The sequence below is a fragment of the Phyllostomus hastatus genome, unplaced genomic scaffold (genome assembly GCF_019186645.2).
Source record: "Phyllostomus hastatus isolate PE091 unplaced genomic scaffold, TTU_PhHast_1.1 phas_contig_283, whole genome shotgun sequence".
NCBI lineage: Eukaryota > Metazoa > Chordata > Mammalia > Chiroptera > Phyllostomidae > Phyllostomus > Phyllostomus hastatus.
The window spans coordinates 18153607-18181513 of record NW_025333833.1 but is presented as its reverse complement, the minus strand read 5'-3'; the positions used below and the strand labels follow the sequence as shown (position 1 = coordinate 18181513).

Sequence of the window (27907 nt, the reverse complement as noted above, 5' to 3'; positions counted from 1 at the left end):
GGCCCACTCAGATTGTGCCGCAGAGGAGGAGAGAGGAACTGGGGTGAGCAAGCATTGTGGCTTTGTCTGTTTCCTGTTTCAGCAAGGTTTCTGTGCAAAAAGAAACACGGTACCAAGAAGAGAATGCTAAGGGGGCCCAGAGCCATGGATTGAGAGCTTGCACTTTACTCAGCTGCTGTCTTGCCCCATCTGAGACCAGAGCCAAGATCTGCCCGGGACCTGGAAAATTTTTCTGAGCTGCTTGGGTTGGAGCCTGGGACCCAAGGTAACTGAAAAGGAGGATGTTTCTGTGTTCAGGTTGGGGTCCTCCGATTCCGGGGTGGAACAGAAGACGCTCCCTCACCCAAGCTTTCCCAGGCTGAAGGGGGAGATACAGGAGCTGATGGTGTAATTTATGAGTGTTAAGTTGGTCTCCAGAGCCACTGGCTACAGCACAGTGGTCGAGTTTCCATCGCTCCGCCCTTCCATACATTAGATTAAATTAGGAGTGAGTCAAATGGCAGGATTCGGGCAACCCAGTGTCAGGGACATAAATTAAATGAACTTTTACAGTGCCCTCCAAAGCAGGGATCCCCCAAACAAGAAGCTGCCTTTCCAGCGGCTTAGGTGTACGCCCTTCTCCCCTCAGTGCACACCGAGCTCTGGGCTCGCAGGCTGACCCACGAAGGGAGCCAGTCACTGCACACACAGCCGGGAAGTGGGAGCAGAGACTTGGGGTGGCAGCGACAAACCGCTGTCGGTTGAAGGGCCGCACCCTCATATCTTCCTCTGGCAGCAAGGAGAGCTGTCTCCAGCCAATGCCACATACCTCCGGAGCTCCAACTGTACCCTGTCATGCTGCCAAGGGACACCCCACAGATGCCAGAAAGCCCGGACAGTGGCCCAGTGACCTCTCTTTGAACCACACGGGGACCAATTCCTTTTTCTTCTCCAGCCTGCCCCTGTCAGTCAGCCTCCCACATGGCTTCTTGTGTGCAAGCAAATCAGAATAGTCAACACATCCCAGAAAGCTGGGTATGACTCCACAACCCGGTGCCCCAGCCTCGGAGTCAGGGAATGCTCCTTTCTCTAAGGAGCCATTTCTACTGCACCTCCCTGTTTGGGTAACAAGCCCTAACACGTGCCCCTGGGGAGGTAGAGCAGGGCAGCATGTGTTTCAGCAGACTAGGGTACACAGTAGTCCAGTGGAGCCCAGAGAGCCCTTCTCTCAGGCTCCATCTCCCCCCCACAGCCCTTCCCTCATCACAGCAGAGGTGGAGGGTGCTCCATAACCGAGGGTCCGCCTCCTCTGTACAGCCTGTGGATTAGCTAGAGCCAAACCTGGCCCCAGGGTGGGGACCTCACAGCCCACAGGAAATGGTGGAGTGCAGGAGGCTGGACACCGATTCTTCTTTGCCTGCCTGCCATACCTAATTGAGAAGGCGGTTGTGTCCAGACCAGAGACAAGTCCTTTCTTCTTCTGGACTGAGGTCAGATGAAGCAGAGTAGTAAATAGGATCCCCTCCGGGACCAGCCTCCCCTCCGTGAGATAAACAGCGCCCCTTCAAAGAGAAAAGGGGTGGAGGGACTGGAGGACGGGGCACTCTTGGTGTTGGGAGTGCTAGGTCAGTGCAGGGCCTGTGTCTTAAACAGCACCGCATCTTCAGTAGCCGAGATCAGCAGGACAGGGGTAAGAATGATCATAGCCTAGGTCTGTTATTAGTATAAAAAGCTAACATGTATTGCGTGTTGTGTGCCAGATGCTTGACATGCGTTTTTTCTTTAATCCTCATAACCTTATGAGATAGGTTCCCATTTTATAAATGAGAAGACTGAAGCTTAGAGATGTTGAATCATTTGTTCCAAGGCACATAGGAAGTAGGTGACAGAGCCAGGACGTGAAGCCACACAGTCGGAGCCCAGAGCCAGGCTCCCCCCGCCTCCCCCACCCACGGCAGAAGAGCCAGGGACTACGGCACGGGATGCCACAGCACAGGTTCTGGACGTGGAGCTCACCTGCACATAATCCCAGTCTCCTCCGTGCAGTCATTTACAATTTAATATGAGTGGGCCTCTCAGGTCCTTAGCTAAGCTTTTAGATTAAAAAAAAAAAAGTGGCAGGTGGGAAGTCAGGGGACCTCTACACAGTAGGGAGAAAAGCCCAAAGGAAGGTGACAGCCAGCCAGGGACGGGACGGCAGAGCAAGCGTGACAACAACCTCACAGCCTGGCCTGCCGTCAGCCCTGCCCAGGACCAGACTACACCCCATCCAAGGCTCAGGCAGTTGGGAGAGTGCAGGGCTTGACCACATAAGACCCCTCTCAGGGGGTGAGGCCACCGCCCCCATTACCCCGGGGAGTGAGTAGTATGATCAGAGAGAGAGCAAGAGTCTTGTGGAGAATTCCAGACCGAGCCAGACGGGCAGCCAAGTTCCACCAGAGGGGCAGAGAGGCGGCTGCTACCCTTTGAGTCTGTTTGGCCTGTAAATAAACCCAAGGGGCTGGAGCCAGCAAAGACCTGCTGTTGGTGAAGTCGGGGTATCCTTATCTGACCGACCCAGGAACTAAACTTCCCAGGGCGGTGGGTAGTGAGGTTGAGGGACCAAGAAGGGAAGTGGCAGCTGTCAGCAGGAGTCCTTCTCCTTCCTGTGACCAGTGGAAGCTGGGCACAGAATTTCTAGTGCTCAGGATTGAGCTCAGCCAAGCTCTCAGAGGGTTCTGCAGAATAAACTGATTTGCAGAAGGTAAGGGAGGGAGAGGAGGGCAGAGAGAGGAGGCACAGAAGAAAGAAGAATCCGGGGCTCATGGGAATGGCAGGCGAGGCCGTGTGAAGGGCCCACAAAGTGTGGCCTCTGCGTGAACGCCTGGGGACTTGGGGTCATTATTTCTGTTTGGGTTTTTATTTGCATTTTTGTCTGTCATGGCCGTAACGAGGCATAATCCGTGTGGTGGTTGGTTGTTGGTTTTAGTGGTACAGTCTATGTCCAGGCTAAAGGAAGCAGACTTGGCACCATACTTAACTCTGACAGGAAGGTGATCCCCCCAAAAGTAGAACTTTCAGCCCAGAGAATTATTGAGCTGGAAGCTCTGAGATGGGCCTTGCCTGCCCTGGGCCAGTGGCAGGTACTTGGCCAACACTGATTCAAGAGGATCTGCACTGAGAGTCAGAGCCGGGCCTGGGCTGGGAGTGGGGTACCAATGGACCGCTGTCAGAACATCATGACTGGATGAATCAGGAGGGTGGTGTCTCCCTCCTGAACCATGCCCAGGACCCAGCTCACAAGCTAGATACTAAGGGCTACGAAGAAAGCAGTGGGTGCTGGTCTCAGAACTGGCCACACCTTGGAGGGGTCTGACTACCCCTCCAGGCCTTGAGAAGAGTCACTTGCTCATTCTTTTAATAACTTGGGCCAAGATAGCAGTATAAATGCTGGCTTTTCCTTTAGATCTGGGAACAGGGAACCAATTTAAGTGGTTCTCTAGGAGTTCCTGGAAAATGCACACATGCCTGCCATCCAAAAGGTAAAAGCTCATGATATTTTTATCGATTATTTCTCATGATCCCCTGGCAGCGTGAAATGTTTGGTCAATGAAGACGTGGCAGCCAGAAAGACCTTTCCCCTTTGCTGAGGAAGAGACAAAGGCCAGAGAAAAGCAGAAATCAGCCAGAGACTGGACCCTGGAGTCCTGACTCTCAGTTTGACATCATCACCTCCTCACTTTTCAGCCCACATGTATGTACTATTTCTGCTCCCTTGGCCAGGGAGATCGTCATTTTTCTGCCCATCTCCTGACCCCTCCCTTTCTCCTCCCTCTTGGCATTTGGCAGACCCCAGCAGCTATTCCAGGAACTGGAAGCCAAGCACAACAGGTGTTCAGGAGCTCATCATGATCGGCCTGGACCCCAGGCCTTCCCCTGGCTTGGCCCGGTGGGCTGAGAGCTATGAGGCCAAATGTGAGCGCCGGCAGGAGACCCGTGAAAGCCGCCGCTGCCGCCCCAACATGACCACTTGCCGCCAGGTAGGGAAGACGCTGAGGACCCAGCAGAGGGAGCAGCTGCAGAGAGCCCGACAACAGCAGTTCTTCAGGAGACGGAACCTGGAAGTGGAGGAGAAAGACAAAACACACAGCTCCCGGACTGGGGAGCAAGGTCTCTCCAGGAGGACAGGCCAGGCGACTGACCTCAAGAAGCCCTTGTCTTGGGCCAACAGGATCTCTGCCCCCAGACAGCAGGTGGGCCATGTCGAGGGACACACTGCTCTCTTGGGGAATGGGTGGGCTCAAGGCCACTGAAAAGTGATTTAAGTTGAATTGCTGCTTCCCCAGGCGTGTAGTAAAGTGTCCCTTAGCCATCCACTTTCTCATTCAGAGATTTCTGTCGTTGTGTTTTCTGTTTGTCTGTTCAGCTACTTTTTGTTTTGCACTTGCCTTATAGGAGAGAAAAATAAGTTTCACAACAACTCCATAGCTAATTCCTAGTATCAGTTCAAATTTAGGCAACCTACATATCTTCTACAGCATTCCTTCATCCATCACTCAATGAGTTTTTATTGATTGATGATTATTGTACGCCAGGTACAGGGGCCAATCTTCTTGATGCCCCTCTCAGAACACAAACACACACACACAGAGACACACCTGTCCTCTATTGTTCTGTGAGCTGTTGCACCCGCCCACCTTCTTTGTCTCGCACCATCCCTCACTAAATTCACTCAGCCAAGACCTGATGTAGTCCAGCAAGCCTTCCCTCGCTTCTCCAGACCACGTCTGCTCTTTTTGGTCCTTATGAGGTTATTAATCCTCGAAGATTAAGTAACCGTTAGAGTGCCCATCAGTCTGACCTGGGAGGAAGCTGTGTTGGCAAAAGCAACAGGGTACATCAAAGTGAGCTCGGCCAGCAAACTGTCTGTGTCTTCCTATCCGCGTTGTGAGCGTGCTGACAGCAGGGGTGGGTCCACTGTATTCCCTGGAAATGCCTGGCACTGTGCCCCACCCCGAGTAGGTATTTCATCACGGTCTCTGAACTAGTGGATCTGTTGTCCACAATAGGGGGCGCTGTTCAGAATATGGTCCTTGAGCCCAATTATTGAAAAAGAAAAAAAAAAAAACCTGTGTACTTTCTAAGGCAAGAAGATTTCCGAATACTTTGGTTGAAAAAAAAATTTAAGGAGAAGAAAATCAGGAAACACAATTAACTAAAGAATTCCATTGAGCCTATCAGTTATGTCAAGTTTTATTGAGATTGAGTCAGTCTGCATGATTAACTACCACAGGCATTTCTTAGCCTTTGATTGTTATGTCACAAGCATAGGGTTTTTAAAGTGTCAGAAGAAAATATAACAAGAGCAGACTAAATTGTGACAACTACTGTTACATCCCTCCCTACAACTCCCTAGTTTACCTTCTCTTCACGTACACCTCAGTGATATCCCAGCCATTACTAAGAGGAAGGAAGCCACTCTAGAATATGGAAGGGACCTGAGAGTTCATTTACCCCCAAACTCATTACATGGACAGGAGACCCAGACCTGGAAAGGGCAGGCTCTGGCCACAGATGCCCTCGCTCCCCACTCAGGTCAGTTCTCCTTCCACATCACTGTGCTGGGCTGCGTAAGTGACTGAGACTAAACAAGGCAGATCGGGACTCTGGAGGGTGTACTGTAACTGCAGACAAGCCCAGCACCTTATTTCCTGGCCTGAGGAGGACCATTCCTGCCAGCCAGGACAAGAGAGGGCAAAAGCAAATAACCTTATAGTATAGCTTTGAAGGCTTGAAGGGGTTACTTTGGTTTTCAGGACCTGAAATTTGATCACTGCTTTATCTTTGTGTAATGGCTGGAGAATCCTGTTCCGGTGGCTCTAGGCTTCCAGCATCCCCCACTTGCTTTCCAGGTGTCAGGGACCAGCTCTGAGGTCCTTCCAAACCAGCATCATCCTCTCCCCAGCGTCTGGAGGGATCTAGCAGATCACCTCCCCTCCCAGGCTGGGGGCCTTCCACCACAGGATATTCCCATCAAGAAGCCACCCAAACACCACCGTGGTAAGAGCAGAACCTCCCTCCCTCGCTGAGGCCTGCAAAGAATCCTGCCACGGCTGGTGGAGAGTCCTGCCCCTCCCCACTTGTCCCACTTTCCCCCCTGGTTCTGAATCACCTTATCCTGCATCTCTCAGGCACTCAGACAAAGGCCAAAGAAGCACAGCCAACAATTAAGAATGATGCCAGTCAGCAAACCAAGTGAGTGCTTTTTGTGTTCCTGATTGTGTTCCTTTTTGTGTTCCAACCCCCTCACACCCCATCCATTCCCCTCTTCTAAGCTTTTACTTGAATACCCTCACCCAGTATGCAGAGAGGAAACACAATGACTTTCCATACCCACCTGAATTTAAAAAGAGGAAGATTTTCCCCACCCTGTCACTTTTTCAGAAGAGAATACAGATGGAATCAACCCACTGCCCCCTGACATGTTTCTTTGATCCATTATCATTTTTGTTTTGATTTCTTCTCTTCCCAGTTATGGAGTTGCAGTTCTGGATAAGGTAAGAAAATCCTTACCCTGGGGGCGGGGGGTTGAATCGGATGGTATATAAGCTCCTCCAAGCTCTGATATTCTGGAATTTCATGATAAACTCAGATAGGTTGGAGGTGCAGGGGGGCAGCGCCTTCTCCCTGGATGAGCATAGACTTGAGGGGCTGGAGGGACTCTGTCTGAACCAAGGAGGAAAATTTACCATCCACAAGTCACCCCGGCTCTGGTTCCATGGTCCAGGCCTCCAGGAGAACAGGAGTCTTCTTGACTACCCTTCTTCTTTCTCCCTAGGAAATCATCCAGCTCTCTGAGTACCTCAAAGTAAGTTACATGTGAACTCTCCCTTCAGTTCTGTCATTCCTCTGCTCCCTCCTCCTCTAGGTTAATTAATCTTACCCTCTTGCATTTTTCTGCCCAGGAGGCCCTACAAAGGGAGCTGGTTCTAAAACAGAAAATGGTGATTCTCCAAGACCTATTGTCTACCCTGGTTCGGGCCTCTGATAGTTCTTGGAAGGTAAGGGAAAATGAAACCTTTGTCTGAACACAGCTCACAAGCATCTAAGTTTGCCCATCTCATTCTTCTTTCCACACTCTCCCCGCAAGAGAAGGGTTTGGGTTGTTTTTTTTTTTTCTCTCTCACTACTGAAGAAGCAGCAGGTAAGGAATGATCCCAAGACCTAGAAGTCAAATAGTAAAGACCTGGAGACCCCAGTGAATATATGGGACAGCCCAGCTAAATCCAGGATCATCAACTGAGAGCAAAGCTGGTACATACCCAGGGAAAACCCAGAACCAAAAGTGGCAAGAATCTCCAATGTTTAATTTGTTAGGATAAAAGAAGGAAGATCCTACCACAGTTAATATTACTAATCGTGGTAAATGTCCCATATTTTTGTATAGGATTCACACCAATATGAACTCAAAGCCAGCATGCACCTACTACTCAGCCCAGACATGAGTCAGAGTGGGAAAGAACCTAAGAGATCACCTAGTCTAATTTTCTCATTTTGCCCATGAGGAAACTAAATGTCAGAGAGGTCAAGTGACCTATCCAAAGTCACACTGCTGGTTAGAGGCAGAACTGGAACTAAAACTCAGACCTCCTGATTTTAGCCCATTTATTCAATAACTATTCATAGATCATGTACTCTGTACCAAGCACTGGAAATAATGAGATTGATTAGAGTTCCTGCTTTTAGAGAGCTTGTGGTTTTGCTGGGGAGACAGATGATTAAACAATGCAGGGACAGGACAAGTAAAAGAAATGCTTTCAGGACATAGTAGTATACAAGAAGGAATAAATAACTCTAGAGAAGAGGAGAGCCAAGGAAGTATGTACAGCTATATAAGTGTTTTCTAGGCAGATGTGGAAGAAGGAACTATACTCTGGGCAGGGGGTATGGCACAGGCAAAGATGAAGAGACATGACAGAATCTAGTACAATGAGTGGTCAATTTTAAATCTCAGGACCCCTTTATACTCTTTTAAAAAATGTATTGAAATCCCTTCAATTTTTTTATATTTACCATATTAGAATTTATCACATTAGAAATTAAACAAGGAATCTTAAAATATATATTAATTTCAAAAATAGTAAATCTATTACATGTTAACCTAAATTTTATATTTTTATGAAAAATAAGTATACCTTTAAAAATTAGTGAGAGGAGTAACATTGTTTTAAAGTTTTTAAAATATATTTTATTGATTATGCTATCACCATTGTCTCAATTTTCCCCCTCCTCCCCACACAGTACCCCCTTCCCTCTAGCAATACCCTCCACTTAGTTCATGTCCATGAGCCACGCATGTGAATTCTTTGACTTGCCCATTTTTTATACCATTCTTAACATTCCCCTGTCTATTTTGTACCCAGCAATATTGCTTCTTAATCCCTGTACCTTTCCCCCTCCCAGCTGATTACCCTCCAATGATCTCTATACCTGTGATCCTGTTCCTATTCTGGTTGTTAGCTTAGTTTCTTTTTTTGTTTTTTGTTTTTTGTTTTTTTTTGGGGGGGGGGTTTGTTTAGATTAAGTTGTTGATAGTTGTGAATTTGTTGCCTTTTTAATGTTCATAGTTTTGATATTTTTCTTATATAAGTCCCTTTAACATTTCATATAATAATGGCTTGGTAATGATGAACTCCTCTAGCTTTACCTTGTCTGGGAAGCATTTTATCTGCCCTTCCATTCTAAGTGATAGCTTTACTGGATAGAGTAATCTAGATTGTAGGCCATTGCTTTTCATCACCTTGAATACTTCTTGCCACTCCCTCCTTGCCTCAAAGTTTATTTTGAGAAATCAGCTTATAGTCTTATGGGAACTCCTTTGTCAGTAACTCTGCTTTTCTCTTGCTGCTTTTAAGATTTTCTCTTTATCTTTTATTTTTGGCACTTTAATTATGATGTGTCTTGGTGTGGTCCTCTTTGGGTCAAACTTGTTAGGGATTCTCTCTGCTTCCTGGACTTCTATGTCTATTACCTTTGCTAAATTAGGGAAGTTTTCTTTCATTATTTTTTTAAATAAGTTTTCAATTTTTGCTCTTGCTCTTCCTCTTCTCCTCCTGACATCCTTATGATTCAGATGTTGGCTCTTTTGGAGATATCCCAAAGTCTTCTTATACTGTCCTCATTTTTTGAATTCTTGTTTCTTCTTTCTGTTCTAGTTAAATGTTTATTTTTTCTTGTGTTCCAAATCATTGATTTGAATCCTGGCTTCATTCCCTTCACTATTGTTTCCCTGTAGATCTTTCTTTATTTCACTCAGTGTAACCTTCATTCCTTCCTTTATGTTGTTGCCATACTCAATGAGTTCTTTGAGCATCCTGATCACCAGTGTTTTGAACTCTGCATCTAATAGGTTGGCTATCTCTGTTTCATTTAGTTCTTTTTCCAGGGTTTTGTTCTGTTCTTCCATTTGGATCATATTTCTTTGTCTCCTCAATTTGGCAGCCTCCTTGTGTTTGTTTCTGTGTATTAAGTAGAGCTGCTTTTACTCCCTATAAAAGGTACCTGTGAATTGTGTGGGGCAGAGTCTTAGGTAATCAACAAGGCGGGGCAACGTGCCTCACTGCTTTGTGGCTCAGTGTAGGGGGAGGGCTCAGAGAGGGGACTGTGCGGCTGCCTGGCTTCAGGGGGGTTGCCCTTCACTCGCCCTGTTTCCAGTCACTTTACCCACTTCACATGTGGGACTGGCACCCTTCTGACTGTTGCCCTGGTGCTAAATCCCAGACTGGGTGGGTTTGCATATATTTTAAGACCATGCAGGCCTGTTAAGTAAAGTTTCCTGAAAATCCAGCAGTTTCTTCCACTTCCCTAATCCCTACTGGTTTTTACAGTCAGAAGTTATAGGGTTTTATCTTCCCGGTGCTGGAACCCTGAGCTCTGAGGTCTGGCCTGCTGCTGGGATCGCACGCTCTCAAGGTATCCCTTGATTTTTATCTACCACATATGGATGTGGGACCACCCATGCCCGTTCTGCCACTGCCACCACCTTCCCACACCACACAGCATCTCCTCACCTCTCCACCCCATCTCCAAGTCTCTGCTCCTTCTACCCTTCTGGATGAATGTGGCTTCTTTAAACCCTTGGTCCTTGGACTTCCATACAGTTCAATTTGTGACAGCTCTCGGTGTTATTTGTTTTGAGATTTAGTTGTAATTCCTTTGTGTGGTTATGTGAAGGGGCAAAGCGTGTGTGCCTATGCCTTGCTCTTGACCAGAAGCCTCACATTGTTTTAAACTTTTGCAAACCTTTTTAATCTCTGGCTGAACAGAAGACAGCTAGAGTCTCATATTTGCTTCTGCATTCTATCTGTTGCAACACATTGATTTGGTTGAAGCATATGACAAAAATCTGTCCTCAAACAGATCTGTAGTTAGAAAAGGGAAGACCTTCCTTGAAAGGATCTCAGGGATTCCCAGGGGTCTTCAGACCCCACACTCTAACCCCTAGACTAGTATGTTTAGAGAGCTACAAGCAGTTTGACACCATCAGACCATATAGCACCAAGTGCAAAGAGAGAACACACACCCTCACGGGCCTCTGTGAACATCTAACCTACCACGTAGATGACTTGTGCTTAGCCAGAGAGAGGAAGTGAGAGGCATGGAACCAAACCAGCTGTTTGCAGTGATATAAAAAAGATTTCCTAAGCTCAGCCCTCTCTCTTCACATCCATCATTGTACCTGGGTTTAGGTATCTATGTTTAGGACTCCTGATTGGTAAGGAAGACCTTTTCATCAGAGTAGGGAGCCTGAGGCAGACATCTGTGCATGCCGGTGGTTTTCAGTGCTAAACTAAATTGAGGTCATCTCATGCATTGATTCAACAGACATGTGATACGTTCCAACTGTGTGCTGGGCCCTGTGCTACAGGGGAAAATGAGGAACAGGGTCTTTGCTGCCAAGAAGCTCACACTCCAGCAGGGAAGAGAGGGACATGGAATAAAGAACTCTAATACAATGTGATAAAGTTATAACAGCAGTGTCTACAAAGTGACACAACAAAAAGAGAGCAAATTATTCTGCCTGAGATGGGACAGGGTAGGTTCTAAAGGATGGGGACCATTTTAGCTGGGTCCTGAAGGATGAATAGGAGTTTACCAATATGGAAGTGGGAATGATGATGAGGAAGAAAAAGCAGAAAGATAAAGAAATCGGAATGACTACAGGCCTACATATGACAAAACATTGGATATAGCAGAGTGTGGCTGAAATGAAGAGATCATGTCAGAGTACTTCAAGGATAAGACCAGAAATGACCTCAGACAGGTCTCTAGAATTATGAGGTTTAAACTTTGTTTTTAAAGATTTACTTATTTATTTTTAGAGAGGGAAGGGAGGGAGAAAGAGAGAGAGAAAGAGAAACATGAATATGCAGTTGCTGGGGGCCATGGCCTGCAACCCTAGCATGTGCCCTGGCTGGGAATCGAACCTGCGATACTTTGGTTCGCAGCCCATGCTCAATCCACTGAGCTATGCCAGCCAGGCGAGGTTTAAACTTTTACTGTTGAACATGTAATCTCCAACTTAAATAATGTATGGACTCTACTTTAGAAAGAAAACACAGATATCTCAGATCCATGAGTTGAGTGCTATCCCTAGTTTGGGAAACACTGCTATGGACATTAAGTAGGGTAACCATGGAATTACGCTTTATTCAGAAAGTCCTACAGCATCTGGCCCATGCTTAGAAGAAACTCAGTTAGAGTGATGAGATCTGCATTTCAAAAGGTGAGGACCCTGGCTCCTGGTGGGGGTGGGGGTGGTGAATACTTAAAATATCCCAGGTAGGACAGAGTCAGCGCTTGAGTGACAGCAAGCTGGATGGGAATGGGGGGCAGGGGAGACGTTAAGAGGCATTTTCAATGTAGACTCTGAGGGGCAGTTTCATTCCACACTCCAGCAGGCAAGCAGGAGTTCCCCTGGCTGTGGTTTTCTCCCTCCCTTCTGTCCATCCCACCCACTACTCACCCTCCCCTTCTTTGTCCTCCCCACCAACCCCCAAGCTTCCTGTTTTTAAGAAAAATGGTCTCAGACTTTTCAATTAAGACTTTTCAGTTAGTTTACCCCCAAAACAAGACCATTCAGCCTTCTATTCTTTCCATGGAAACCTCAGCTTCCATGAAAGGATAGCCCCAGTCTCTGATATGGTGGTATTTGGGAAAAATAATTGGGAGGATGTGGCCAGAACAGGGATGGGGCGCAGTTCAAGCCTTTGTTGCCCCCCACGACCCCCCCCACGCCCCCACCCCCATCTGGCCTCCATGATTTGAATATTCAACTTCAAATGCAGAGCAGCTCACAGCAAGCCCTGATAGAACTCCAAGGATCAGCTCCCTGTATTGCCTCCAACCTCCAAGTTGACTCTGGGCCTTTGGTTTGCAACAGGCCCTAAGGCACGACCAGAGTCCTAAACTGGGTACAACCTTCAAAGCAGAGACAGTTCAGGCAGGAAAGAAAGCTAGCTTTCAGTGTTGGGCAATACAAAAACAGAAGGGGGCACAAGTGTGTTTTGAAGTTCCGCAAAGTAGAAATGAGATCTTGAGATGACAGTGCAGAAGAGGATTGGCTGCAAGTCCTAAGCCACCTCTGCTACAGCAGAGATGAGCTGGGAGCTAGCACTTCTGCGGTGAGGTGCTAGCGTTTCTGAAGAACAGAGGCAGGGGAAAGCCAAGCAGAAGCAGCCGCTGAAGCCCTCAGACCGGCACCAGGTGTGTATGGCCTTCACCTTGCTCCCTCTTCCAAATAGGGGTACTGTGCTCCCTGAGCCCTGGTCTCCAGAGGCGCGATTGCCCAATAAAAGTTCACAGTAGGCCTGTAAACAGTGCTTCTCCCCACATACTGTACCACTAGGCTTCATGCGGGGCGAGCTGGGACTCAGACCAGGAAACTACATGACCCATTTGCAACAGCTTGGCTGCAACTGTACTGCCTGCCTTGTGAAGTCTGGGAAGGCAGAGCTGTAGACAAGAGTATTTTTAAACCCCAGACTTGGGTGGCCCTCCCTCCCCCCCCTCCCCACCTCCCGGCCAAGGGGCTATCGTGAATTGAATTGTATTGCAAGATGAATGTAATACAATGAATGTAATACATCACAAGATGAAATGTAATCTGGGGTGTGGCTAAAATACAAAAACAATTAGAAGAGGTAAACTAGGGGTAGAAGACTGGGGGAAATGTAGGAATATTGCTTTGAGCTGGTCTGTTTTCTTTTCAAACTATACAAGATAAACCTTAAACTTGGTGGGTTTGATTACAATCTGCATAGTAAGAGTTTAGGCAAAAGAAAATGCTCAGAGTCAGAAGATCTGAAGCCGGAGATGGGTGTGGGAGGGAGTGGATTGCAGCTCATTGACAATGAACAGGCCACTCCAGGGAATGCAGCCCTGTAACCAGTCATTCCAAAGCCCAGAACAGTGGAAGTCTTTGTCCATCTCTTTTATCTGCCCCAAAGCCTGTGGTTATTGTATGTCCAAAATCCCTGACTCTCAGCCCTCACAGGAGACACTATGAAAAACATTAATAGCAGGAGACACTTTGAAAAATTATTTTTGGCAAAGCCTTTTGCTTTTGCAAGGCCCAGCTGAGTAATACAGGAAGCAGAAAGGGTGGGGGCACCTCCTGGCTCCCCTGGTTAGAAGAATCAGCCAAACAAGAGCAAAACAGGAGCTGTGAGATACCACTTCCTGCCTAACCCAGGTGCCCTGAAACTCGCTGAGGGGGTCAGACCTCAAAACAAAGTCCCGTCCTCTACCCCCAGGTTGTTATAGACTGGAAAGCATTATGAAGGTTGGAAACTCGCCTGACAAGACCCATGGCACCTCAGGCCTGAGGAGACATGTAATTTCTAGACTTCACAAGTGTCCCACAGGCCCTGCTTAGAAAACGCCAGGAAAGGATATGAAAGTCACTTGCTGTTACTGCTAAAGAGATCCACAGCAGTCCCCTTGGGAAACCAGTTTTCCCTCCCCTCTCCCTGATTTGCTCACCTATGGAACCTTAAATGAAACTCAGAGTTAGAAGAACAAAACATCTACCTGGGGGAAAGGGACAAGTCTACAGGCGGAGGGAAGAACAAAGCAGCAAGGAAGTTTTTAGCTACTCAGCAGAAATACTGAACACCTAATCTCACCCCTGCGATTAGCATCCCTCTCGCAATGTCCCAAATGCCTTTAGACAAACCCAGTTTATGAGTAAATAGAACGTGGCTTTCTGGAAAACCCTCTCACCACCCTCCTTCCCACCCCACTCCCCCCACCACACACACACACCTTGCATTAATATCTCTCCTCCATTTCTTGCTTTCTTAAAGAATTTCTCATATTGAGTCGAGGGATGGGGCAGGGAGGGGAGTATATTAGTTTGTTAGGGCTGCTATAACAAAGCACCAAAGACTGAATGGCTTAACCAACAGAAATTTATTTTCTTGCAATTCAGAAAGCTAGAAGTCTGAGAGTGAGATGCTGACAGGATTGGGGTGTTTTTCCTAAGGCATCTCTCCTTGGCTTGGAGATGGCTGTTCTCCCCTGCTGTCCTGATGTACCAACCTCCTCTTCTTATGAGAACACCAGTCATATTAGAACAGGGCCCACCCTAATTACTTCATTTTAACTTAATTACCTCTTTAAAGATCCTTTCTACAAATACAGTCACATTCTGAGGTACTGGGGTTAGGATATCAAGATGTGAATTGGGGGAAGAGGGACCAAAATTCAGCACATAACAGTGGGTAAGGGAGAGAATGTACATTCTCCCAGGGAGGGAAGACTCCTTTAATCTTATTGGCCTGTATTTTAGAAGGAAAGGTCCATGTACAAGACTGAGAGAAGGTGAGGAGTGCAGAACTACCCAGACAGAGAGCAAAGAGAGGTCATGAGAGAAGTAAAGGACGCCTTAGTAGCTTTCCTTCAAGTGGACCCCTGATAGAGATATGGGAGAAACCCTGGTTCTTCTCACCGACACAGTAAAGAATTACAGATCAGCAAACCTATTAGCATGCACGAAATGTTTATTAGTGCTAAATTTTAATGGGAGAGCAAAAGCAAGGTGGCAAGAGCAGGAGGGACAAAAGCAGGGTAGCCAGAAGCCAGGTGGCCAGCACCTGGGTGGCCAGAGCCCAGATGGTCAGGGGCCTGGTGGCCAGAGTGGCCAGAGGCCCCCCATGTGGCAGGAGAAGAGAGTCCTTTGTTCTGAGGACTTGTATAGTTGGCACGATGAGGGTGAGGGAGTTCCATTTTCATTGGCGGGTAAAGATGATGCTACTTTTCCATGGGGACATAACTGCCTAAACACACGTATGGGTGGGGGTCTGTTAGCCTGAATCCTTATCTTGCTCCAGACTCTACTTGCTCATTTTGTATGTGACGGGAGACAGGCAGTTAAACAAAGCTGATTATGGGCTTTTTCTTTTGGGCACTGTAGTCCTTCCCCTTCTCCCTTCTAGGCTGTGGGATAAATACATAGTCTCAAGGTTTTCCTCTTCCTGGCTAGTGGGGATGATACACACAGACTTTCAAGGTCTCCCCCATCACACACTTACAGTTTCACTTGTTTTTTGGGATGCCTGGCAGCCTTATCAAACCAGGTTCTAGATTACTGGGTCAACATGCAAGCTTTGCTTTTAGCCTCCTGTATTAAATTCTTTGTTAGATTGTAATGGTGAGGGACTTGCCTCCATTTCCCCTTTGGCCACTCATTCACAGTTGCTACCTAAGTGTTAAAAGGTGTTGCCTGGCAACCAGGATGCTATAGTTGCTGGCCAGCAACAGCAGAGCAGTCCCAGAGTTCTTCCTATGCTATGTCTTGCAACAGCAAGATACCCTGAGCCAATTAATAGAAGACCCCAAGGTACAAAGAGGTCTTTGGGGGTTAGGCTGACTCTTCCTTCTCCTGTTCCAGAAAAAGAGGGAAAGATCCTCTTCTACCCAAACATCTTCTGACATCTCTTCTCCTCCCTATCTCTTGAAAGAGTTCAGTTCCCCAAACATTGAGCACAGACTGTGTTCTAGGTGGTAGGCTGGGAATATGGAACAAAATATTTTGCACACTATACTTTAGCCCAAACTCTACTTACTCAACCCCTTTTGTTCCAGGGACAGCTTAATGAAGACAAACTGAAGGGCAAACTGAGGTCCTTGGAAAACCAGCTGCATACCTGTACCCAGGTAAGCATTCTGGAGAACACTACCAACCCAGGAATCTAGAATTAAAGGAGAAGGCTTGAACCTCAATCTTACTCTCTAAAAGTGCCACCTGATAGAGATAAAGGCATCCACTCCTACTCACCCAGTTGAGTGGATAACTTTGCCATTTTCACTTTGATCCCCAATTTACCATTTGTCCATGGTCTTCGTCCATCCACCTCTCTCTTTCTCCCAGTGCTTTTCCCCTCACGCCCTGGGAAGGAACTTGAGCACCAAGCACTACGCTGGCTCCAGGGCAACCTTGAGAATACCTGGAACTGTAGGAGGGAGCCTTTGGTAAAGATTCACACCATGCCGGTAGACCTGCACAGATCCCAATCTTTGAACAGATGAGTTGAACATTCTAATGAAATTTTGCAAAGTAATTTTCACTCAGTGGGCAAATTTTATCTCTTAGCAACCTGTTGGAGAAAGTAAGACTATGACTTTGTCTTCCCTGCGACATTATTATCCAGCTTCAGCAATCTCTTGATTGGCCTTACTTTGGATTACAAGAGATAGAAAGAAATTGGCTTTCGCTTGAGAAGCGATGCATTTCTAGTAGTTGGGGACCTGTCAAGGAAGAGGATGAGGTGGAACAGGAAGTCTGCTCCCATCTGGAGTTAGGGAGATAAAGCCACACAGTTGGAATCTTGCAGGAGAAGGGTTTATAGTCTGTAAATTTGCTGATCCGCAACTTCTACTTTTTCAGTATGACCTCCTTTGTCAGGCTCTTAGGAACTAAATGATGCCAACCAAGCTCATAAGAGACTGATATACAATCCTGAATGCCAATGAATTCATTTTCTGTAGAGGACAAAGCTGGCCAGTGACCAGCAGAGTTAAGTTCAATAACTGGGACATACCTATGTATGACTTCAACCAATAATTCTTGGATATGCTTTCTAATAAAAATTCCAAGAACATAAGACCCATTCATATTTAATCCAAATTTTCAGATGATTACAAAGCTAAATGGGAATGATTTCATATTGATCCCTAAATTTGCATTATCTAGGTTATTTCTAACCCAGTGGGTAATCCAGAATTGACAGTAAAAGCTGCCTGTGTTCCCCAAAATCACAGGGCATAAAGATGAAAGGTGCCCTGGCTGGTGTAGCTCAGTGGATTGAGCATGGGCTATGAACCAAAGTATCGCAGGTTTGATTCCCAGTCAGGGCATATGTCTGGATTGCAGGCCACGGCCCCCAGCAACCACACGTTGATGTTTCTCTCTCTCTCTTTCTCCCTCCCTTCCCTCTCTAAAAATAACTAAATAAATAAAATCTTTAAAAAAAAAAGATGAAAGGCATGGGGACATCAAGACCCCCAGTGAATTCACAAAATTGCTCTTTTGTCTTTTTCTTGACCCTGAAGCCAGGAGGAATTTTTAAATGCAAATATATTAATTTTAAAATATTTACTGGGGATCCCTGAAGCTACAAAGATCATTAACTAACTAACTAACTAATTAATTAATTAAAAATTGTTAAAGCATGCTCCCTGCCTCTTCCCTGAGGAGTTTACAGTGTCATAAGAGAAACAGATAGAGTGGAAAGGTATAGGCATACAGGGGGTACTATGTGAACACTAAGAAAGGCTACCTAGTCCATAATTAGCTGGGGGTAGGGATAGTTAATTAAGATTTATCAGAACTTACATGATTCTTAGGCTGAATCTTGAGCATGAGTAGAAGTTAACCAGATGGAAAGGGTGGGTAAGGATGCTCTAGGAGGCAGAAGCAGCTCTAGGGGCAAAGGCAGAGACCAGACAGTACAGTGCTCAGGGAATTTGCAAGCAGTTCAGCTTGGGTGAGACAAGCATAGAATGAAAGTCTAGGCTTATAAGTAGAAACCATGCCAAGAAATTTGGACCTGATCCTGAGGACACTGAGAATCCAGCAAGATTTAAGCAAGTTGTGATGTGATCAGATTTGCATTTTAGAAAGAATGCTGTAGCTGCAGGACTAAAAGAGTTTGAAGGGTGGCAAGTCTTAAAGATGGGGAGACTATTGTATTAATCCATATAATAGTATTACTAGAGTCTGAACTAATTAGTGGCAATAGGGATAGAGAGGAAATAGGTGTGAGTTGTAAAGGAGGTTAACTTGACAAAGGGTCTTAACCAACTGAATACTGGGAGAAAGTAAGAAAGAAATCAAGTTGACTCTGGTTTAGGGCTTGGGAGACTGGGTGCATGGTGATGCTGGTCATTGAGGCAGGGGAAGCCCAAGAGAAAGAAGCAGATTTAGGAAGATAATTTTGCGTTGGAAATGCTGCATTTCAAGTGCCTGTGGAAGGCCTGGGAGAAATGCCCAGCATGCCACGGGCCCTGTTTATTAACCCCACTCACCCTTCACATCACCCGAGAGACTTCGCTACCCACCTCTAGCCTAGAAGAAAAGCTTCACCAGATTACTGGTATCTCTGCCCTGTGGGCAAGGACCAAGTTCTTTTCATTTCTGTAACCCAGCTCAGGTTTTGGCACACAGAAACTTAATGTGTATTTGTTGAATTGCATCAAATTTACAGAATTATTCCCCTTGGGGAATGAAAAAGGTGCTAATGGAGATGGAAGACCAGAAAAACAGCTATGAGCAGAAAGCCAAGGAATCACTGCAGAAAGTGCTGGAGGAGAAAATGAGCGCAGAGCAGCAACTGCAGAGCACACAGGTTCGGGGATCTGCATAGTACTTGGCACTGGGCACACCAGGGCAGCTCTGGGAGCCAGCTGCACAACTCCAGGGAACCCCAAGGTACTACCCTCCCCCTTGTCTCCCTCAGCGGTCCCTGGCTCTGGCTGAGCAGAAGTGTGAAGAGTGGAGGAGCCAGTACGAAGCTCTGAAGGAAGATTGGAGGACCCTGGGGACCCAGCACAGAGAGCTGGAGAGCCAGTTCCATGTGCTCCAGTCCAAACTGCAGGTACGGGGCCCTGGGGGTGAGGTGGTGGGGAGAGGGGGCAGGATTTAGGGGAAGAAGGAGTGGTGACAGCAATGATGGAGAGAAGCTGTCACCTGGGTTGGTGTCCTCAAAGGCAACTGAGACCATCTGGCTTTCAGTTCCTCACTGCCCACTTTGCACCAGTCTCACTGTTTTGGCTCTGAAATCTAATTTGCAGTGTAGCAAGGACATCTGCCCTGCTGATGCAAATGAACTCAGAGTTCATGGAATGACACAGTCCAAATGCAAAAGGCTGAAATATTCATCGGCCTACTGTCATACCCCAACTCACCCTCTGCACCCCATCCCAGCAGAGCAGCCAGTTCAGAAATCACTTCTACGGGCAGAGAGCAAATGTCATTAATTTACTTATGGACAGAGTATTAACTAACACACCCTGCCATGTCCTTGGCATTCTCAACGGTTTCTCATCTGCATTTACCTTGGAGACCTTAACTAGCTTCCTAAGCCTCAGTTTCCTCATCTCTAGAATGAGAATAGCTGTATCAAAGATGGCTGTGAGGGTTAAGTGATGTGATCCATGCAAAGCACTAAGCACAGTGCCTGGTACATATAAGCCCTCAGTAAATATTAGCCATTATTATTTTTCCTTACTTGCTTTGGAATTTTTGAGGACCCACCTCAAAAGTTTACCTGATTTTACTGAAGTGAAATCTGACCACAGGTCACTTGATGAGAGGGTGTCTCATCAAAGGAGCGAACCCAGCTGGCCATGGCGTTGCAACCATACCTCAGTCACCTACCAGGCAACGCTTATAAAGATCTTTTTCTTCAATTGTTTGTGAAAATGACACCACAAAAAAAAACTGATAGTGCACAATGAAAAATAAAGTGAAGACATCCAGAAGAACGATTCAATATTCTTTAATTTGGGCATTTACCCAAATGAGTCCCTTGTGAATATCAAAAAGAAAAATCTAATGCATTATTTGTAATAAGAGGAATAGAGCAAGGCAAAGGGAAGAAATTGTTTTAACTTTCCTATTTTTCTATTTCCCTAACGTTCCCACCTCTAAAATTCTACAATGTTCTACATTTTTTTGTCTTCCGGGGGATCTGCCCCCACCCTCTACCCTAGCACTGACCTGCTCCTGTGTTGGCCCCTCTTCCTCCCTGCAGGGGGCAGACAGTAGAGACCTTCAGATGAACCAGGCCCTGCGACTCCTGGAGAACGAGCACCTGGAGCTGCAGGCCAAGATTGAGTGTCTGCAGGGGGACAGAGACCTGTGCAGCTCGGACAGCCAGCTCCTACAAGGTACCCTTCTCCCTGGGGGCCTCTGGCTGAGTGAGCCCAGAGAAGGAAACCGGGTGGAGAGAAAGGCTTCACTCAGTCTTTCCTTTGTTTGGTTGACTTTAAGATTTCATTTTACCTTAAGGGAAAGGCAGGGCTATTTTAATCGCCCAAGACTGAAATATAAGTTTGCAGCACTAGAGAATCTTGTAGTATCAGCTCTCTTTTCCAGCCCCTCCCTCCGGGCCAGATCACAGCTGCTCCCACATCAGTCACGTGTCAGTTCCACATTCCTAATTTGAAAGGTCAGTTGAAAGGTTGCCGTCACAGCCTGTGCAGTTAGCTGAGGACCAAATTGTACGTAAATACAACACCTAATCCAACCCCACTTGTTAATTCAATGACACCCAAGGTATTTGGTTCTGGTTTACCTCTGCAGAACTAGGAAAAGTAGAACTTCCACCTGACACATATCAGAGGCCATGGTCCAGGCAGTACCTATTACGAATTCCCACCCTCGGGTATCAAGTTCATTAATCTTGGGTTCTTCTACTTTCGTTTGCATTATTTCATTTTTAGATCAACTAAAGAGGTCAGAGGAGGAGAAACTCGCCCTGGTGACCAAAGTACAGCAGTTGCAGAGTAAGTTCCCTCCCCGGGTTCTAAAAGTAACACAGGTGGCTTTTGGGTGTTCCTAAAACACCCAAAGGGGCTGGGGGGTGCGGTCTTTGGCATCTCCTCTACTTCTGTGCATTTTCAGATCCTCTTCTTGTGAAGTGAGGTCATCTACATAGCTCTTCACAAGTTATATATTAACCTGTCCTTTTTTTCCCTTTTCTACTTCTCTCCTTCCATACCAATGACAACCACCTGCATCTCCCCCAGAACTGCACATTTTTTAAAGTGTGAAGTTTTCCAAGGTAGTTCTTATTTTGTGTATTATTACGTACATGAATATGTCACATTGAGCTCTGTCACTAGGAATGGCTCAGAAATAAGCACACACTACAGATGCCTCAGTCCACTTCAAAACTACATATTGGCGCCAAAGGGGAAAGGGGGCCTTTCATAAGTAGACAACTTTCTGAAAGATTTTATTTATTTTTAAAGAGAAGGGAAGGGAGAGAGGGAGAGAAACATTGATGTGGGAAACATCGACCGACTGCCTCCCGTATGCGGTTCAATTGATCCCACAACCTGGGTATGTGCCCTGAATGGGAATCAAACCCACAACCTTTTGGTGCATGGGATAATGCTCCAACCAACTGAGCCACCTGGACAGGGCAAAAAGTAGACAATCTTTGAGAAGCTGGAGAACCTGATTAAATAAATAGCTCTGCTGGTTGCCTACCACCTTAACGTCTGAGATTGGATGAGAAGTTTCATGCACACAGCAATGAATATTAAAATAGCAAGGCAACCACAGGGAAAAGGGAGAAGAAACACCAGCAGAAGCTATGCTCCTGCAGACCAGGCACTGAGTGGTCAAGTCACTGGAAAGTCATGCCTTTATTTATCCAATGCGTATTTAATGAGCCCCTACCAAGGGCCAGGCACTCCAGCTGTGCAGAGGATACAGTGACAAACATAACTGATGAGGATCCTTCCCTCGTGAAGTTTACATTCTAAGTAAGCTCCACAATGAAGTATGGAGTTTTTATGAGCAAATAAAATATGTAGCAGGTAGTGTAACTACTGTGGAGAAAAATAAAGCAGGTTAAAGGGAAATATTTGCTATTTTATCCAGGGCCATCAGGGAAAGCCCTTCTTCTAGGGTAACATTTAAGAAAGACTTAAGGGTAAAGACATGGCAGGAAGAGATATAAGGATGGTGTATTCAGAACATAGCACCACAGACTGGGTGACTTCAAGAACAGTTTATTTTCTCACAGTTTGGCAAGCTAGAAAGCCAAAATCAAGGTGTCCACACAGGCTTGGTTCCTTCTGAGGTTGTGAGGGAAGCATCTGTCCCACGATTCTTTCCTTGGCTTGTAGACAGCTGTCTTCTGTGTCTCCTCATACATCCCCCGTCTCTGCATGTCTGTGTCCAAAGGCCCCCTTCTTACGAGGATGTGTCACATTCGATTAGGGCCACACTAATGTCCCGTTTTAACCTCTGTAAAATACCGATCTCCGAAAAGGTCACATTCTGAGGTACTGGGAGTTAGGACTTCAAATTACGAATTTGGGGGTAACCCCATTCAACCAGTAACAGATGGGAGCATCTTCAATAATTAAGATTCTGGGCAAAGTTCTGAAAATACACCCCCTGCAGTGAATATGCTAGCACAGACGAGCTTCTTGTGTTTGCCGACAGGTCTGCTGCAGAGCCAGTCCACACAGCTCCAAGAACAGGAGAAACTCTTAACAAAGAAAGGTCAGCAAATTTACTTCCACAAATTCTAAGACACTGGCTCTTGCCTTGCCTGCCTAGAGGCACGGGGATGGGCTACTTGACTTCTTGGAGTTCCATCCAGTTCTGGGAGTCTGTGAGGTCAGGGATCTGGGGAAGCTTCTTAAGGGCTAATCTCTGGCTCTGAGGACAACTAGTTAGCCTCCTACTGTGAGAGCTGGTAAACTGTGAAAGAGGATTTCTACTCCCCCTGAAAACAGATGTCTGTGTTGAACATTTCAATAAATTGATTTTGAACTCAGGATTTCATGTCAATTTTTACACCTGCCTTTCCAAGTCACATCCAACCTCCCAAGTCTAAACCATGTTGCACGCAACAGTTACCTCACTGTCAGCCCTGAAGAGTCTGCCGCCTTAGCTTCCAGAGAAGAACTCGTCACGTGGTGTACGGAGGGGCAGAAGCTCCTCACCTACCCACTGCACGTAGCCTTCTGTTCACTTCTCACAATCACTGGGTAACATAGAAGGCAGAAATTATTATGCCCACATAGCAAGGATAAGAAAATGTAAGTCTACGGTCATACAAATTAAAGGCACAGCTAAGACAAAGATTCAGAATTTCTAACTTTTAGTCCAGTGTGCTTTTCACAGGACGAAGACTGTGAGGTGGCTGAAATGCCATCTTTAACCACATGAAGATGAATTCTAGGATATGACTGCCTTCTCGTGACTGAACGGAGAATGAAGGGAAAGGGAGTTGTGTTGAGGCATCCAGCAAACCTACCAGACTAACTAGAAAGGATGTGGCCAATAACAGAAGAAACTGGATTAATAAATGTGCTCTAATGAAAGTATCTGGCATTAAACAGGACTGATACAAAGAAAAGTAAGGGCCAACCTTGCCCTCCATGGGGCTCAAATTCCAGCTCTGTCCAGGCTGAGCGGGGGCTCTCAATGGGAGTTCTTTAAAAGTCAGAGAATTCTGTTCCATGAATTGTAACCAAAGACAGACCCTCCCTTTTTCCCTCCCCGCCCTTTCCCTCCTTGGGGTTCTGTCAGTGACAGGGCCCTTCCTCGGAGGTGTGGGCCTCACTGTCACTGGGAATGTGGCTGCTTTTTTAGATCAGGCTTTGTCTGAGTGGAGTCCAAAGCCCTCCCATAACGAAGTGGAGCCTGAGGGTACAGGGAAGGAGCAAGACTGGGATTTCAGAGACCAGCTGCAAAAGACGACTTTGCAGCTCCAGACCAAGGAAAAGGAGGTGAGACACGACCTCAGTTAGTGAGGAGCTCAGCCCACAGTGGCAGGGAAAGCTGCTGGGAGGCCGGTGGAGAGCAGGGATTTCAACAGCTACTTGTAACTAGATGCCTGAGGGCATTCATTTGCTTATAAAAAATGTCTTTGCTTTAGGGTTAACTTGTCAATCTTTCCCCTTCCTCATTTACACCAATCCTTATCCACTTTATTAGTTACCTTGTACAAAGTCAACCTAAATGCAAACATATTTAATAAACATTAACTCTTCAATCTTCACCTTACACTATGTTAAAACTTGATAGTCTTTTAAGTAACAAAACTCTTCACTCTTCCCATCTACAAACTCCCAGACACGTACCCTTGGCTACTGGCAGAGAGACTTGGACTTTGATCACTTTCAGGTCTTCTGTACTGTAAGCACTTCATTTTTGGTGTCCCCATTTACAAAACACGTGCACACTGTCACATGAACGTATGAAAGCACTTACTTATATAATACGCATTATAATCAATCATGTAAATGAACACATTCTGAACAAACTAGGTGAGACAGTCAAAATGCAAAATGAAATCTCTGAGAAAGGCTGGGAAGGGAGGAAGGTGGTACAAATTCCAAATGAATGAAGGAGTAACTTACATGGGGCCCTCTCCCCTATCTGGTGGTGACTTTGGTGGTCTTCTTCCCCTCAGTGCAGAGAACTGCATTCAGAGTTAGACAACCTCAGTGACGAGTACCTCTCCTGCCTGCGTAAGCTCCAGCACTGTCGAGAAGAGCTGAACCAGAGCCAGAAGCTGCCTCCCAGAGTAAGAGTGTCAATCCTCCCATACAGCAATAGATGATGGTGGGACTATTCCTCCTTTAGCCAAATCTTGCAGATAAAATGTACCAGCCCATGCCAACATCTAACCGGCCTGTCCCGTTCAGCTTTGTTTATACTGAGAGTATAGTAACCATGGAAAGAAACACTGGCTTATGCATCTAAACTTAATTTTCATAGAACTCTTAAGCCTAAAGGGAAAGACTTACTGTTAGCTAAAGTATGAAATGGTGTTTTTTAGCCTTTTCAATGTAGTAGTGGCAAGGACAGAATGAGAGAGAAAAGGTACCAAAGAATATGAACACAGAATAATTTAATTTTGCTATTTTCTACCTTTGAATGGTCGTATCAGTGTTTAAGTATCTAGGCCCTGCTGGCCATAGTTCCCTCGGTCAATAATCGGCTTATGGGCCAGTGACCACCAGTAAAGTGGTTCTATTCCAAGGGAGGTGACAAGTGACAGACTGATGTAAAAACCTTTCCCTCCTCCACCAACTAAGATTTCCCACTGAGCCAGAATGGGAAGAAGGAAGGTTATTTTTGCCTATTTCTTCTCCAACCAACCTGTGGCTTCTTTCTCTTTTCCCCTCCTCCCTCCTCAGAGGCGGTGTGGTTGGTGGCTATCACTGTTGATGGCAATAGCCGCTATAGCACTGGCGGTGCTCCTGGCCAACAAGGACAGCCTGATGATCTGAAAAACTTGTGACAGCTTCCTCGGGTGAAAATCAGAAGAAACTCAATAAAAAACTCAGAAGGTCTGGTCACCTTCAAGTGTGGGTTTTCCCAATGCAACTGAAATTTCTGACTTTATTTTTTTTAACCTACTGTAAATAAAATGAATAAACGTTGCCTGACAGTCTCTGTCCCTAGAATTGTTTATTCCTGGATGACCTATCACATCACAAATATAAGACACTTGAGCATCCTGGTCTACTGTTCTTAACCCAATTCAGTTGGAGGTATATAAACATGCAGTGAAGCCCAGTCCTGCTACTTTCCAGTGAACACTACTCACACACAGGGCAGGCATATTTACAACCTTATCGTACCGTACCATACATAGTAGACAAGGATACACTGCTTGTCCTCCACCTCCCTTCTTATTCTCCACAGTCTCTTTCCTTCCATCTTCTATTCAGTGAAAAAGGAATAGCCATCTCAGCTAAGCCAGGACTCCTTACTACAGAAATGGCAAAAACGTACTACCAATGCTGCCGTAGCCACCACCTGTCCCCATGCCCATCATAGATGTGGCCAACTGATGACAGCATTCTTCCCTAGTGTTCTCAAGATGCTCAGAATTGGCACTGGAGATGATTGCTATTTGCAATCCTTGACTTAGGGCTGGACATTTACTGAGTACTTGCTCCACAGGAGACAGTCAGAGGGCCACAGCTGGCAGTGAGACTGTCTCAGAGGAGATGGTGAGGTCAGCAAAGTCATTCTGAGTCCTACATCGACTTCTAAGGTCCTTTTCCCAAGTGTTTAGAATGTCCCTCAGGGCTGGGAACAAGCTCTCTGGAACACTAAAGGAATAAAGCAAGACTGGAGGTTGACCAAGGAGCCATGAGATCCGGGCAGTGAACACCCGTAGTGGGATCAGGGCTAAGCAGTTGTCATCTCCCTGGTTCAGGTGAAAGGTATAGGGAACAGGATAACCCAGGAGGATCCCAAACACAGTACAGAGATTCCAGTCTGAGCAGCGGAGCCTGCTGCAGGAGACTGCCAGGGACAGGTCCCTGTGCAACCCCTGCAAATGGGTGATGATCTCAGCTATAAGGGACTTCAAGCCTTGAAGCTGGTCCAGGGAGCGAACAGAAGGGTGAGGTTGGGAGCTGGAAACATCCACAAAGGCTATAGTACCATGGAGCACCTGTTCCAGGTGCTGACACACATGCTCAGGTCTGACAATCAGGTTGTTTCCTCCAAGCTCAAGGATGTGAAGTCCCTCCGTCAGGAAGCCCAGGCCCTGCAGCTCCTCCAGATAGCGCTGGAGCTCTGATGCCCCAGCACCATTGCAATCATAGAGCAGAGCAGGCTTCAGTCCCCGGGCCACAGCCAGTATTTCTCCGGCCAGGTGAAGGCAGACAGGTTGGGGTGGGCCCCGTCTCTTTCCCATGCCCAGGGTCTGCTGAGCAGCTGCCACCAGCAACTGAGGACTCGGTGTTGACATGGGATCTGGAAGCAACATCAAGCATGGCCTCCTTGATTAGCCACAGTTCCCTCTCCTGGGCCACGTCTCTGAGCTCCAGACATTTGAAGGGCCTAAAAACAAAGCAGGACCAGGGAGTTATTAATACCAGCCAGAGACATACCAGGTCACCTGCCAGCAGCCTTCCCCTGAGTCTTACAGCACCTTCTCAAGCTCATTTTGTCCCTCCCTCTGCTTTGAAGGCTAACCCAGGCCAGACACCACGGGGTCAGCAATGCTGCCTGATTACTATGGGTGACTTAGTCTCTCTCCGTCCCAAACACAAGTGTCTGTATGGTCTTGGGGCTAGATTTATAGTCTCTTTGGCTTCTAGCCTAAATGGTATCTTTTGTAAATTACTTCCTCTGAATCAAACCAGAAGGAGTTTGGGGCACAGAAGAGGCAAGACAGCCTCTGGCAAAATTCAGAGTATTTCACCTAAAACTGCCCTCTGAGACAGTTGTAGATTTCAAAAGCACTCTTTTCACTGCCAATTTCCCCTTCTCTTCCCGCGAGAGTAGTTCTGCGAATAGAGCTCTGATTAAACTCATACACCTTGAGACATCAAAATAAATGAGCTGTGTTAGAACTATAGGAAGGTTGTATTTTAACTTCTGTTGTCCGCACCATCCCCTCTGGCCGACAACCACGGACCCACAGCAGATGGGCTCACTCCGATCCCACACCCTTTCGTGAGCAAATTATCGCGGTTTATTAATCTGGGCACAGGTCTCCCTCCCACATACCTACGCCCTTCCTCTTCCGCTGCCGGTTCTCAGGCTCAGGAACTCCTCCCAGTTCTTCCGTGCTGCCACACCGGCGGAGAAGCCAAGAACTCCGCCACCACACCGTAGACCCAGTCGGCCCGGCCTCCGGTCGGCGAAGTCCCCAATTGCGCATGCCCG

The 27907-nt window shown here is 46.6% G+C and overlaps 2 protein-coding genes across 3 annotated transcripts; one reads left to right on the top strand and one right to left on the bottom strand.

The window, feature by feature from the left end:
* TRAF3IP3 (TRAF3 interacting protein 3) lies at nt 1-25672 on the top strand. 2 transcript variants are annotated; one of them, XM_045838476.1, is made up of 17 exons: nt 1-265; nt 3551-3712; nt 3808-4211; nt 5871-6018; nt 6150-6213; nt 6491-6515; nt 6797-6826; nt 6924-7019; nt 16105-16176; nt 18726-18866; nt 18978-19115; nt 20274-20409; nt 20965-21027; nt 22703-22762; nt 23861-23997; nt 24684-24797; nt 25414-25672. In XM_045838476.1, exons 3-17 carry the CDS (start codon nt 3867-3869, stop codon nt 25504-25506), a joined length of 1662 nt encoding a protein of 553 aa, XP_045694432.1. In that variant the 5' UTR covers nt 1-265; nt 3551-3712; nt 3808-3866; the 3' UTR covers nt 25507-25672. The 2 variants fall into 2 exon arrangements, with proteins under 2 accessions (XP_045694432.1, XP_045694433.1); XM_045838477.1 differs by lacking the exon at nt 3551-3712.
* On the bottom strand, nt 25599-27907 carry CUNH1orf74 (chromosome unknown C1orf74 homolog). Its single transcript, XM_045838478.1, has 2 exons — nt 27749-27907; nt 25599-27076 (listed from the first exon to the last, which is right to left on the bottom strand). Exon 2 carries the CDS (start codon nt 27000-27002, stop codon nt 26193-26195), a length of 810 nt encoding a protein of 269 aa, XP_045694434.1. The 5' UTR covers nt 27003-27076; nt 27749-27907; the 3' UTR covers nt 25599-26192.

Excerpts from the sequence above, each read along its gene's own strand:
- TRAF3IP3 (XM_045838477.1), top strand. The coding sequence starts at position 3,867 with ATGATCGGCCTGGACCCCAGGCCTTCCCCTGGCTTGGCCCGGTGGGCT. Across the intron at positions 6,214-6,490 it reads GATGCCAGTCAGCAAACCAA|TTATGGAGTTGCAGTTCTGG; the intron begins GTGAGTGCTTTT and ends TTCTCTTCCCAG. Across the intron at positions 18,867-18,977 it reads AGCAACTGCAGAGCACACAG|CGGTCCCTGGCTCTGGCTGA; the intron begins GTTCGGGGATCT and ends TGTCTCCCTCAG.
- CUNH1orf74 (XM_045838478.1), bottom strand. The coding sequence starts at position 27,002 with ATGTTGCTTCCAGATCCCATGTCAACACCGAGTCCTCAGTTGCTGGTG.